We start from the raw sequence: 14,904 nt of genomic DNA on the forward strand, positions 1-14,904 counted from the left end.
CCTGCTCTTGTTCCAGCAGGTACCAAACTGGCAGTGTCCTCCAAGTAAATGGCTGCCACCTCCGCCTTCCTGTCTTCGGTTATTCGTGAATACTTTAAGTACCTGTCTACCTCTGCGATCCATTTCTTTAGAACCAACCCATCTCTCTCTCCCTTGTACTTGGCGGGTTGGGGCATCTTGAATTTTCCATAATCATCTTCTGAACTACTACTATCTTCCTCTTCCTTGCGATGGTGCTTCTTCTCCTTCTTCTTGTCTTTCTTTTTGCTTCCTAATTCTACTACTTTCTCCTTCTCCTTCCTTGTATCTTGCGCCCTCCTAGATGTCTCCTCTCTACCTGTTCTATCCATCTCCTCTTGCATTCTGTGTCTTTTCTCCTCTTCTTGTTGTTGAATCATCCATTCTCTATAGCCCTGCTCTACTTCTAGTTTTTTCCTCCTTTCTTCCTCTTCTTTCATCTGCATGTTCCTCCATATTGACTCTAGCATGCCTGACGTACCATCTAATTGTCTTTCTAGTCCGGCCACCTTCTCCTCTTGGGCCACTCTCCATTCTTGCCCTCTACTTTTCTTCCTCTCCTCCATTGTTGGGAGGGTGACATTCTCCCTCTCGTCCTCCATGTGGTTGGTGGTGGTGTCGACGCGGAGAAGCCGCATTTCGCCTAGTGGTGGTGTGGGTCGTGCCGCGGGGAAGCCGCATCACGTCTTCAGGCGGTGGGATGTTGATGTTGGGGCATCACGCCGGGGCGACGCGACGTGGGGCGACGCGACGGGGGGCGTCGCGCTGTGGGTCATTACGACTTTGATTTCTTTGGGGCACTGGATCTTTCCTCCTGCTTCCGTGAGCACTCCTTCACTCCGAGCAAGAGTCGCTCTGTTACCAAGTGTGATAAACCTGCACTCGTTACGCACTCAACACGGCACAGAAAGGTAACACGATATATGAGCTCAAGGTATACTCTTGTATTATGCAATCCAAAAAGCGGGACAACATAGACACATCCCAGGACTGCACCCTCGTGACGCCGCACATAAGAGGGTTCACCACTGGGTATAGGGAATCACACGTAGAGTGGAAACAAGGCAGGGCTTTGAGTCACTACTACTGCCTATATAGGTGCAATCGGTAGCAACGGCATGGTATAGCTACAAAGCCCTTACAGGGGGGGTTTGCGCACAAGAGGATAAATCTGACAAATTTCAAGCTCATTGTTGCTTAGATGGCAACATGTCCCTTCGTCTTCAAGACAGAATGCACACATTAGATTACCCAACTTGACAATGTACAAGCAAGCCAACAAGTACGCTTTGATAGCTATAGATCTTATGCCAAATCATCTTCTTCCCATAGGTAGCTTGAGAAATATTTATCCATTATGTGGCCATAACTTCCACCATTGGCCAAGCAAGGACTAGCAAAGATTGTGTTTGCACATACCTTTGATTTTGATCATATCTAATAGGTAGCTTTTTAGATGGATATTGGATAAAATAACACTTATCACATGAATCAACCTGCCACATCTTTCCATTTGTAGATTGATAAACACTCACCTATTATAGGCCCATAGCTCCCACTACCAACAAAGCAAGGTCCAACAAAATGTGCACTTGGATGTGCCCTTGATTCCAATCACATTAGGTAGCTAGCTAGCTAGCTAAACATATACCAAATGAAACAACATTTACATTGGGTGTTTCCACCCACATAAACATTAATGCATTATGTTTGGGAATCAACCTCCTTTTGAGTCTCTTGTATAATGGAAGAGATGCAAATTTTGTTTGTTTGATCCGCTTTCTAATTTAGGTTTAATGAAAACTTTCTAAGATTTTATGGCCTCATTTGACCACATTCATTCTAATAGTTTGATTGGTTTGCAATGTTGTTTCCATCCTAGACTGCAATGCTTTTATTCTATATGTTTGCAGTTTACTTTTCTCCATATTAAGTAGAGGAGCATAGATTGAGCTAATGTTTTGGAAGTACTTATTTTTGCAAATTTACATGTCATAGCTATACCATAGTATTGTCATAATAGGTAGCAATTTCAGTAATGTATGACGCACCAAAATGAGTTTGAAAGTGCACGATAGTATATAGAGATTCCCATACATCCCAAAATGCATGCTATTTAAATAGGTTATGATGCTTACACTTCAGACAAAGCTAAAGCCCAAATGGTTATATTGATTACATACATGCAATCATACAAATATAGAAGCCAAAATAGAGAAACAAAGAATATAAAAGGGGAAGAAAGAGGGAGGTGTAATAATGATATAACCTATGTAATAGTAATGTGATGTTTGCTTGAATCCGAACCTAAATGGAGAGTATAGAGAGCTTCCCAAACCTCCCAAAATACATGCCACTTTTTGACATTCTTGAAGAAGGTACTTAAGAACAATAAACTATTGTCACTTCAATTCCAAAGCAATGGAAGTTTGCACCAGACTGATAATATTCATCATAAATGCAAATTAAATCAAAATCCAAAAAAAGACAATAGGAGAGGGACAACTACAAGGAGGCATGGGACATAGTGATACAATCACCATTTTTCATCATCTTTTTCAGCTATAAAACAAGATAGAAGAGGTGTTGGATAATTACCATATTTTCTAGACAATATATTTTCGTACTACTCTTTAAGTACTACAAGTGACAGTCTCTCTCAATTTAAGTTTGCTTTAAAACACCACTCTAAAGATTATATATGACCCTTTCAATTGAGAACTGCCCCAAATAAACACACTACCATAAAGAAGAGATTTTGTGGATAGTCACATGCCCCTACTAATGTATTTGTTGTTTGTAAATCAGAAATACAAAAGGCAAGCTGTTTCGGTTTCTCAGATTCAAAAGATTTCAAGTACCATATAGCCTCCCTTTTTCAATTCTCTTCATAAGCTCAGTTTGCAACAAACATTGCCTGGTCAAAAAACTAATATGCATAGGCAGACACGAAGGCTAGCTACTCAATGAATACTTGCAGTGTGAGAGTAGCATGCTTTATTAGTTATAATTTGTACATTTATAAAGAATATTGAACTGTTCAAGTGGACATGAGGCCACGAGAAATTACTAGATCAACACACTTCCAGAAGTTTCATTATTTGCTTCTGCAAACAAGACAAATCAGACACAAGTAAATTAGAACTTGAACCATCCTGATCAAATTTCTTCTAGCACAGTAGCTTTCTAATACGCAGTACTAACCTCAATCTTCGAGGGAGCTGTTGTTGGAGAAAACCGTTCAACAACTTTTCCCTCTCTATTCACCAGAAATTTGGTAAAGTTCCACTTGAGAAAATCTCCAAAAATTCCTCCCTTTTCCTTCTTCAAATATCTGAAAAGAGGTGCTGCATTCTTACCATTCACATCAACCTGTAAATGCCACAACCAAACCAGTACCAAGTTATGGATCGAAGAGTTAAAATGATTAAATACCAAGCTGTGTCACCTGACTTAAGAACTAAGCCTCACATGCTTAGAATTCACAGAATTCAAACACACACACACACACACTCTCTCTCTCTCTCTCTCTCTCTCTCTCTCTCTCTCTCTCTCTCTCTCTCTCTCTCTCTCTCTCTCTCTCTCTCTCGGCACATGTGCACACCCTCCCTCCCTCCCTGCATGCCTGTTACTAGTGTTCAGATCACTAGCACTACTGGCTTCTTGCAAGAAGTTTACACATGCTAAACAGTCCCCAAAGCACACAATTGGTAAACCAACAAATGCAACTCGTGAATGATAAGCTCATAATATAAAGGGCCTTGGAAAAATGCAGAGGTAAAATTTGTTATGGTCCATTTCACACCTCAACAAAAAGAAAGCTGGTAAGTAAGCTGGCATGACCTTGCACATATATATGACAATGTCATGCCAAACTTGTAGACGTTCCATTGCTCTTGTGCAGGACTATTTTTACGCTTAGAAACAGCCAGCCGTGAAAGAACTTGCAGAAATTTGCACATAGACATTAGAATGTCATGCCACTGATCTCTAGGCTATAATGCACTTGCTCAAACACTAAAGCTGGACTTCAACAAAGACAACAGAAACTTTGTCAGAAGTTCAACCCTGTCTTGCGCAAAATAAGAAAGAGAATGAACCTTGTCAAATATTGGAAATTCTGCCTTGAACTTTGTGCAAGCAAACTCCTGAATCTCCTCATTTGAGCCAGGCTCTTGATTACGGAATTGATTGCAAGGAAATGCCAAGATCTCAAGTCCTGTACAACATAGACTTACATCTCAAAGGGCCTGCCACAGATCCGCACTTTGTAGCCAGAACTCACAATGGACCAGACAAAATACAAGTTCATCAGGCAGACATCACCAAACCTGCATCCTTGTACTTGTTATACAGGTCGGTCAACTCTTTATAGTTGGTTGTAGTGAAACCACTGCAAGAGAACCACAGAGATGTGAGAAAACAAACAGCAAACAACATCCACTCTTGAAAACCAGAGCAAATTATTTCAATTACCATTGCGATGCCACATTTACAATCAGCAGAACTTTCCCTTTATATTTGCTTAGACTTACATCGTCCCCTTTTATGTCCTGCAACACACAACAGATTCCATCAGTAAATGGATAATATGAACAAATCCTCAATCTCACCACTTTCCAGATGCTGCAATAGAGGGCTTAGGTCAAGTTAGGAAAAATGAAGGAGGCAAGCAAAGCCAGAAGTGCAACTATGGCGTGTAGGGCGCGTGCGGTAGCAAGGATGGACGAGAAGCACTTGGCACAGACTACCAGGAAGATAAACTATTGCTACAACGGCAACAGGTAGTCCGTCCAAAAGACATCAGGCAAGCGCCAAAACGCGCAAAGATGCTGCGAGAAACCCTAAGTACAGATCGCACGCAGGCAAGCGCTCTCTCTCTCTCTCTCTCTCTCTCTCGCGCGCGCGCTCCATGCAAGCAGACGAAACATACCTTGACAGCGAAGTCGTAGATGCTGGCAGGCAAGCTGGTTTCCGCCATGGAGATCAAACTTCGACCATGCAGTAGAAGCAAGACGAATTTAAAGAAAAGAAATGATGACCATAACGGGATGCGTGCTCCGTCGGATAATTCTAGCCTCTAGGTATCGTCTGCGTACCAGCCAAAGCTGATCAATCTTTGGACGTATCAATCTTGTGCTATTTTATCCCATCACATTGCAATCATAAAACCCATCTCTTTGGATGTATCAACCTTGTGCTATCCCTCACATAGCAGCCACATAGTAAAACAACTCAATACATCGTCAAAATCACATTATACAACACGAGCCAAAAAGATTTGGCTATGTTCCTACCCCACATGGACATAAAGGGGAAACAATGATTAGCTATCCCATATGGACATAGAGGGAAACAAAGATTTCACCAATGCTTTGTATCCTTTGAAATGTGAAAGTAGGACGTAGTTACACTTTTATGTGGTAGGTACAAAGGGAAATAGTGTGTATTAAGGTGTGTGGAGAGTACACTAATGGCTTGTGAACAAGAGCTTTGACACTTCCCAAAGTGATAGAAGGAAGTAATTGTATGTTGTGGGGTAGAGAGGGACATAAAGTATATGTTGATGCCTTTTGAACAAGAGTTATGATCCTTCCGTCTATAGAGTAATATGTAAAGGTGTAAGTAGAAGAGAGCAACACTTATGATCCTTCCAAATGTGAAAGTACAAAGTAACATGCAAAAAGTGTGGATATTCAAAAGCACTTCATGGGAAAACACATGAGCAAGAAGATTATTCAAAGTCTCTTCATGTAAGACCATTAATGATAAGACCTCTACGGTATAAGAGTTCGTAAATGAAAATAGAGATGATTATCACCATATTACTAAGGGTGGTACTACTCTCAATTCCCACTACATTTTGTGCACATTGTGTGGCATGTTCATTTGCCTCCTTATTTCCTACAATTGTGGCTATCTCTTCTTGCTAGAGACTCCTAAAAGTCTTGTAAAGTCCCTAGCGTACACAAACATGAATATAAGCCCACGAATGGAGGACACAAACATTTTAAAATCATTCTCAATTGCCTCACATCCAACCAAATAATTCCTTGTAAGCATTCAAAAGTTGATCTTTGTTAGCCTTGAAGTTTTGCCTAAATAAGGGGCATGTGGTGCCCATTTCATGCCTCCCTGCTGATAGGACTAAAAAGAGTGCCACATGACATTACAAACATAACATAGTATTTTTACAACACAAAGACTTTGGTCTCATACACTAGCATGCTTTTCTAGGGCCATTGTCCCACATTTTTCAAGTCCAAGTAAACTAAGGGCCTTGGAAATCCAAAGAAAATGGGCATCCATGGTGCATGTTCGTTTGCATGTACACATGAAAAGGTAATGCCACCATCTAGTTATGTCTCCCCTTCCATGAGAAACAAGTGTACCACCATCAAGCTAAGTTCTACTAGGATTTTATAGACATCCTAAGTACTACACAAGTTAATTATATGCCTTTAAGGGCAACCTAGTCATGGGGTCATCTAGATCTTTTATAGCATGACTCATCGATTATCGACTACACTAACATTAAACCTTAGAGATTTCTTTCACATAAGGCAATCCTAAAGATAATTTTCTTCTTTCTCCTAGTGTTGTCCAAGGCCATGGACCTCTTTTACATTTAATGAATCATCATTCCCTTATCCTTATGCTAGAATGCATTGACTTGGAGTAAAGGATTTTGAACTAAGGTGTATTGAATTAAGGAAGTCTTGGGAAGAATTTCTAGATGAATATGGCCTCAATTTAAGGAGACTGAACCTATTCATGATCATCCTAACAAAATAATTAACAAGAATAGAAAAAGAATTATAAGGGTACTTTGAGTCGTTTGCAAATTTTAGGTTTAATGTGTGATCTTGCATAACCCAAAGTGTTTTCACTAACTTGGTTTGTCGCTCCTATGCTCCTTCAAACTTGCAAAGCTTCAATCTCTTGGTTGATGAGTCTCGAGCATTCATTGTAGTCTTCCTTCCAATGTCATGGGAGTCCAATGTGTTAGATATCCTCAATGCTCCATGCTCATTAAGTGCCACCAATGATCTATGGTGCTCTAAGTTGTAAGGCCCCCATTATAAGGAGAAGCTATGTGTGACAAAAAGATTACCTTTGCAGATCTAATCTTTGGATTAAATAGAGTAGTTGTGCTAGTAGCAACTCAATGCACAATGCATCAAGTTGTTAGGTATGGGAGTTATGGGGGTCTAGGGACAGCGCCATTGGCTTGATGTAAAGGGAATATTTCCTAGAATATTGCCTGGCTAACTAGGTAACGTTCATAATATGGTCGGAGAAACTGACCACATTACCTTCCCATGTTATAAAAGGAAGACCCCTCCAAAGCCATTGTCAATCTAGCTTTTACCTAGTTAGAGTTCTTCTAGCTAGCCTTAAGCTCTTCGCCTATCATCTATTTGAATCGCCATTTAAGCTTCACAATGGAAGCTCATGGGTGGATAGAGTCATCTTTGTATCAATTCATTTGAAATTAAAGCGTTTTCTATTCTTCTCGTATTTGTTATGTATTCTCTACTTCTTGCTCAAATTTTGTTCACTATGTCATAATTTTTACATAATGATAGGCTATAGGATCACCAGAGGGGTTTAAAACCCTTAGATTTCCCCCCCTCTCTCTCTCTCTCTCTCTCTCTCTCTCTCTCTCTCTCTCTCTCTCTCTCTCTCTCTCTCTCTCTCTCTCTCTCTCTCTCTCACATTTTGAATTAACTGACCCAACAACCAAGCCTTTCTAAGGCTATGGTCTTTATAGCATCATTATTTTTCATTGGGAGTTTTTGAGTGGGTGATAGATCCATGGTATGCGTAATTATGTTGCATGTTCAAGTCAAATGACCCAACAGCCAAGCCTTTCTAAGGCTATGGTCTTTATAGCATCATTATTTTTCATTGGGAGTTTTTGAGTAGGTGATAGGTCCATGGTATGCATAATTATGTTGCATGTTCAAGTCGAAGAGAACTCGCCTTGCTTTGATGGTTGCATGGCTAAGCTTAGGGATGCCTCCAGTTTCTATGCAGTTCTCTTTTTGTTGATTTCAATGATCCTATTGATGAGAGAGTGAGCAGTGATGAAGTGGAAAGTGACAACAAAGTTAATCCTTTTGATGATGAAGAATGTGATAGACTTGGAGGAAACAAGAAGACGATGACAATTTCTTTTTTCATGGTGGTTACTTGGACAATGTAATGCCCACTCTATGCATCTCATCCTCGTTTTTGGTTAAGGACATGACTGATGTGCTTTAATCTTGTTTATATCGGAATGTTTCTTCTCAAATTGAATGTGTTGATGGTGATGAGGTGCATCACTATTAAAGACTATTTTGGTGTTGAAGCAGTAGTGCGATCAATTAATAGCTCAAAGAAAGTTTTTCTAAGCTTCTAAACTTAATATTATTATAACTATTATTCTTAACTTTTCCCCCCCCTTCACATGGCCTCTTGGGTGATGAGTTTGGGATATTACATTTTCATGGGGTATGTAGAGATTCATTGCATGCGATAGTACATTTATATTTTCATTTCCTTATTGATTTTGCCTTTTCACTTTTAGGGTATACTTAGTCTTATAAATCTTCTCTATTGATACCTCTCAATTCACTTTAGGTTGTGCTTTCTCAAGCTTCTTCTTCTACAAGTTGCGTGCTTGCATTCCCACACCCTAAATCCAACAATTGGTTAAAGAGTGAACATATGGATGAAAATGGCTCCATTGATAGTTTTTTGACAAAGACCAAATATCTAAAGGAGCAATTGATTGCTACAGCTGAGATTTTGCTAGATAATTCACTTCTATAGACTATTCTCAATGGTCTTCCTTGTTCTTATTAGAGTTTTACATCTACTCTTGATTTGATGACAAAAGGCAATCCTAATGCTTTGTCATGTGATGAGTTGGTTTTTTTTTTTAAACAAGAAGAACAATTTAGGAAAACTAAGTCCATTATGCAAGTTATAGATGAAGATTTTGTGGCTAGTTAGAAAGGTAAAGGCTTTCATTTTTGCTAGTAAGCAAAAACTACGAATGCTATTTAGACAAAGAAGGTTGATAAGGATGAGAAGAAAATGAGAGTCAGATGTTTTGTAAGCACTGTAAGGAAAATGATCATATCATTAAGGATTATCCTAAACTAGTTGCAAATAAGGCCAAGAAAAAAGAGGCTAGTATAGTTGTGTAGATGCCTCTCCTTCTTCCAAGTCAAAATCTACAAATGTTATGCAAGATACAAAGTGGGAATTTTGTGTACAATGTAGCTATGACCCTTGCTTACATGATTCTTACATGTCTATCATGGATTCAGATGTATGGTACTTTGATAGCAATGCCACAAAGCATGTTACTTCTCTACATAGTTTGCTATTCACTTTTTTTGAGCCTTGCCCTAAGGTAGTACTATGACATGTGCCAATAACTTATCTTACTAAAGGAGTTTGAAAAATTGTGTTCACTATTATTGTTAAGAATACTTTCATACCTGCATAGCTTTTTATGTATTAGAGATTAAGAATAATTTGCTATTAGTTTTTGCACTTTCCATGATTGTCTTGATTGTGAAGTTTGTTGATGGATAGATATATAGTTCATGATCTCTCTTGTAGTGATACAATTATTGCATTTAGTTCTTTATATCATGGGATCTTTATAAGATTAATAAATATGGGAAATGTATGGAAGACATGGCATGCCCATTTGCAAATTCATTGCACAGTTATAGAAAGTTTGAAATGCAAAATTTTGACATCCAAGTTTTGGTCATATGAATTTTGCTAGTTTGCTACACATGTAGAAATCTGATATAATGTCTTCATTGCCTACTCTTGAGGCACCTAGACAATACATTTGTGAAGGTTACGTATTGGGTAAAATGTAGCATGCTTCATTTCCAAAAATGTAGTTAGTGAGAGTTGTTTGCAAACTATAGCTTGTACATATAGTGATGACTTTCAATTCCATGCAAAAATGCTCTTTTGGTAACTACTTATACTTTGTGACTTTCATTGATGACTTACTCTAGGCATGCGTGGATATATGGTTTAAAAGCTATCTAAAGTATTTTCATGCATCAAGTAGTTTTCTCACCATGGCTGAATCTTTTTTAGGAGAGGGGGAGTGCATGCTAAAGAATTTAATGCATATTTGACTAAACATGAGATAAAACACCAACATACAATATCGTATACACCACAACAAAATGGTGTAGTAGAAAGGAAAAATAAATCACTCATGGAGATGGCATGATACATGATTAATAGTTAAGCTTTGCCACATAGTTTTTGGCTTGAGGTTGTTTAATGTGCAACCTATGTATTTAACAAGTTTCCTACAAAGGCTTTGTAGTCTATCATTTAGTATGAGACTTGGCATCATAAAGAGCCATTTGTGGCTCACTTACATGTTTCTAATTGTTTTCCTTATGCTTTGGTACTAGTGCTATGGCATAAGAAGTTGGATGACAAGAATGTAAAATATGTTTTTGTTGGGTATAGTAATGAAAGGAAAGGTTATAATTTATACCATCCACAAAGTAACCATATCTTGGTCAGCCCCATGATGTTATATTTGTGGAAAATTCTCTTTAGTCATTTCCTTCATGTACAAAAGAGAGAGATGTACACTCATAGGATATCTATGATAAATTGTTCTCTTTTACATGTAGTGCCGAATGAGGTAGTTTTTAGCCTTTGTAGGTTTCTGATAATACAACAAATCAACCTATTTTTTATGTAGGCATAAATTATACACTCTTTGATGAGAGTATGGAGATTGAGAAGTCTAAGACTATGTTAAAATGGTTGGTGACAATATTGCATGATAGTAAGTTAGATGCACCATTCGCTAGTCGTACTCGCTTTGGCTCTCACACTGCCTCTTATGGATCAAATTGTTATGTGTTGGTCATTTCTAGTTTATGTGATGAGGATGAGTTTGTCTTTTGATGAAGAGGCATAAAATTTACAAAATTAGATAACTGCTATGAAGTCTGAATATGATGTTATTGTAAAAAATGGTACTTGGTTCTTGTATGATTCCCTGGGGGTACACCTATAAAAAATCAGCTATATAATGTGTGCTCAAATGCTATTAACAAATACCTTTCTTTACATGCTATAAGGCCATAAAATGATCCCTTTTACTTTAATCAACTTATGAACTACATGAGGAAGTGTATGTTTTTCAACCTCATGGTTTTGTGAAAAAGGGGCAAGAAAACAAATTACAAAAATTAATTAACATCCTTTCACAATTGTGCATCATAGTTTCCCAAATCGTCATCAAATCCTTCACCTAGCAAGGCATAGATTTCTCTTTCAATGAGAGGATTGAAGCCATCTATTTGATTGCTTGTTTGATTCAACCACTAGGTTGTTAGCAATCCTTAGACACCTTGGGTGTTAGAGTTCTCCTTTGCCACTTGCATAACTTCCTTTCCTTCGCAACCCCACTTTCCTCCCATTGAAGAGTTCATAGCTTCTTTGGCCACCACTTATTATCATTGGATTGGTTGGAGCACATGTGAGGAGGGAGGGAGTCTTTGGGGCATATGCTTGCCCATATCCTTTGCTTGGTATGTCTTTATTTTCCTACTCACCTCCTAGATATTGGTAGCTTATTCTCTCTTCTCCTCCATTCCTTTCCTAGGGAGGCTTTACTCAAGTAGCACGATGCTTTGACAAGTAGCAAGCATCTAGGAAGATTGGAATTTTGACCCTATAGATGATTTCAAGCCCATTCACATCAAAAGCTCTAGAAGCTTTGAAGGCAATGCAAGCTTATTTTAGACCATAGAGTGCTTAACCTATGGTGCATAGAGCACCTTTCCAAATACTTTTACAAGAGCTTCAACCTCCCCCTCCAACCATGCACAAATAGAGAGGAAGAGGGTTAGGACAAGTTCTTATGCCATCAATACATGCATGGAATAGTAAGACACTTGTATAGGTATAATTCATGGTCTAAGAAAACCTTTTTGGAGTGATACATATACATACGCATAGAGGGAGTGTGTCTGTGTGTGAGAGAGTGCTCACCCACACATACACACACACACTCTCCAAATATGTGTACATATATCTATGCATGTGTGTTTATACACATATATCTCTCTCTCTTTGCACGCACACATGCATGCGCACACACACACGCACACACACGCACACACATGCATGTGCGCATGTGCACACACACACACACACACACACACACACACACACACACACACACACACACACACACACACACACACACACACACACACACACACACACACACACACACACACACACACACACACACACACACACACACACACACACACACACACACACACACACACACACACACACACACACACACACACACACACACACACACACACACACACACACACACACACACACACACACACACACACACACACACAGAGTCATAATCTTGCTTGCAACAATATAGCCATAGTGGAAAGATTAACAAAAATTGTGATTGTCTTGCATTGGAGGTTACCATCACAAACATTACTAAGAGAAAATATAGAACAATGGCTCTAAACCAAAAAAACTATGAAAAGGTTGTGTATAAGACACTGACATCTTAAAAGAAATAAAAAGAAAGGCCGAATGCTCTATTTGTGAAAAATGTACCATTATTAATTCTTGTATATAGCACATGTTTATTCTGTTTCTGCGGGGTATTGAACAACAGAGATCATTTGTTCTTCCCAATTTATGTATGTACTTACATTTACATTTCATTTGGACTTAAAGTTGAAAACCTTGCAATAATATCAAAATAATGTTCCAATGTAAGATGATTGGCCCCTCTGCTCCAACATTGTCAATACCACTACCACCTTAAGAAACAGGTTTCTCTTGAATAGATTCACAATCATTTTGATAGTTATTGATTAAGAAGCATGATTTCATTGGTCTAGTTCCTTTAACTCAAAATGCCTTGTATGAAGGTGAGCAAATTGAAAATCCATCCTATTGAAGGTTTGACTTTGTAGTTAAGAAACAACTTTCTCTTGAGATATCCAAATCATTGTGATTATGGTCAATTTAGAAAAACATGTCTAATGGAGAGATAAATGGCTTGAAGCTCTAAGATGGCTTTTCTAAAAAGGGACAACCATAGTCTAGAACTAGGAACTTTCTTTATGCTTTCCTTCACACCTCTTTGAAAGTCCAATGTAGTTAAAGATTTTGGCAATATTTATGATAAGAAGTACAATAGTATTGAGTAAATGCAAATATGTAAAACAATGTAGTACATGAATTGTTGAAAAATTCCATTGGTGTCCCCCAAAGAATTGCAATATGGGCAACATTTTTTAAAGGAATATATTCTCTTGTTTTTATGGTGTGCCATGCATTCCTTATCCAATTTGTAACTCAAATAGTTGCCCTCTAATTTGGTTTTTATATCATTGTTTTGTCCCAAACTAATAATCATTTATGATCAATTACATACTTTTTCAATTGTTTTTAAGGTGGTTGAAGCTCTTCAATCATTTAAGTAAACACATTTTCATGCATTCTAACATCATAGAGACAACTATGTTATATGTGAAGACACTTTTTAAAACTTTTCTTCTTTGTAGTTGTGTGGTATTATTTATCACATGTTTCAATTTATCCCTCAAATGTGCAATATTATTGCATCCAAATCTTGAAACTCTCCAATCATTTGTATAAATCTATTGGATATAAATGCATTTTCTTGCTCCAACTTCATTGTAACATCACATATACAACTTCATTGTACATGAATACACTTTTTAAAATATTTCTTTTTTGTAGTTTTGTGGTCCTATTTATCATTTGTCTTAGTTGATTTGTCAAAAGTGCAATATCATTACATCCGTCTTCTTTGTAGTTTTGTGGTCCTATTTATCATGCCTTTCAATTCCTACTCAACAATCCAAAATAGGCACTAGTTTCAATGAGAGAGAGAGAGAGAGAGAGAGAGAGAGAGAGAGAGAGAGAGAGAGAGAGAGAGAGAGAGAGAGAGAGAGAGAGAGAGAGAGAGAGAGAGAGAGAGAGAGAGAGAGAGAGAGAGAGAGAGAGAGAGAGAGAGAGAGAGATCTTTCTCAAAAAGAAAGATCAACAAGGGGATGTGTCCCTTCTCTTATTAAGCACTCACTAGTTTGGAACAACTAATGTGTTATTCACATGCATGCTTGGTTGAAGGCAATGGTGGTAGTCACTTATTCAAAAGTGTAGCTAGGGTATGAGATTCAATAAGATGATGACATTGACACGAAAGTAATGATGGGCTAGAAGAGTTATTCCAATAATTATTGTTGGTGGCTTGGTTTGGCCTATGTGCAAGGTGCCACATAGTTGATGTGGGTCTAATGCAAGTGTGAAAGGTGCTACATGTGTGATGTGGGTTTAGTGCTACTAAAACACTATCACTTTGCTAGACCCTCATATGGATTGCTTATATCCAAGAGTGAAGATTTATGCCACCAAAAGTGTTATTGATGGCTTGGTTCTACCCATGTTCAAAGTGCTACATGTATGGTGTGGATCTAATTCTAGTAAAACACTATCACTTTGCTAGACCCTCATCTAGATTTTTACATCCATGAGTATTTTTAACCCCTTCATTGTGATTTTTTGGTCTTGCTACATCAATTGTTGAATTGCATGAGACAATAGTTCTTTTTGTAATGTAGCCCTTCCGTTGCATGTTGTTGTAGACATTTGAAAGCTCCATTTATGCTCTCAATGTCAAGATTCACGCTCTTCCATTTTGGTGACATTGTATTGGCCCCTCTACCCTATCCTACAATAAGGGAAAGGCCACACCTTGACTATTAGACTTATGATCTTACTTTAATTTCAATAATAATTTATAGTGAT

The 14,904-nt window shown here is 38.1% G+C and overlaps 1 protein-coding gene across 1 annotated transcript; it reads right to left on the reverse strand.

The window, feature by feature from the left end:
* Positions 1 to 2,829: 2,829 nt before the first annotated feature.
* On the reverse strand, positions 2,830 to 5,229 carry LOC148029365 (putative phospholipid hydroperoxide glutathione peroxidase). Its single transcript, XM_087688166.1, has 6 exons — positions 4,952 to 5,229; positions 4,495 to 4,571; positions 4,350 to 4,411; positions 4,119 to 4,237; positions 3,223 to 3,390; positions 2,830 to 3,125 (listed from the first exon to the last, which is right to left on the reverse strand). Exons 1-6 carry the CDS (start codon positions 4,997 to 4,999, stop codon positions 3,093 to 3,095), a joined length of 507 nt encoding a protein of 168 aa, XP_087544292.1. The 5' UTR covers positions 5,000 to 5,229; the 3' UTR covers positions 2,830 to 3,092.
* Between the last annotated feature and the right edge of the window lie 9,675 nt (positions 5,230 to 14,904).

This window comes from Lygodium microphyllum, chromosome 11 (genome assembly GCF_053477565.2).
Source record: "Lygodium microphyllum isolate KBCC chromosome 11, Lygodium_microphyllum_v1.1.10, whole genome shotgun sequence".
NCBI classification, from domain to species: Eukaryota; Viridiplantae; Streptophyta; class Polypodiopsida; order Schizaeales; family Lygodiaceae; genus Lygodium; species Lygodium microphyllum.

Excerpts from the sequence above, each read along its gene's own strand:
- LOC148029365 (XM_087688166.1), bottom strand. The coding sequence starts at position 4,999 with ATGGCGGAAACCAGCTTGCCTGCCAGCATCTACGACTTCGCTGTCAAG. Across the intron at positions 4,238-4,349 it reads TAACAAGTACAAGGATGCAG|GACTTGAGATCTTGGCATTT; the intron begins GTTTGGTGATGT and ends TATGTTGTACAG. Across the intron at positions 3,126-3,222 it reads CAGCTCCCTCGAAGATTGAG|AAGCAAATAATGAAACTTCT; the intron begins GTTAGTACTGCG and ends TCTTGTTTGCAG.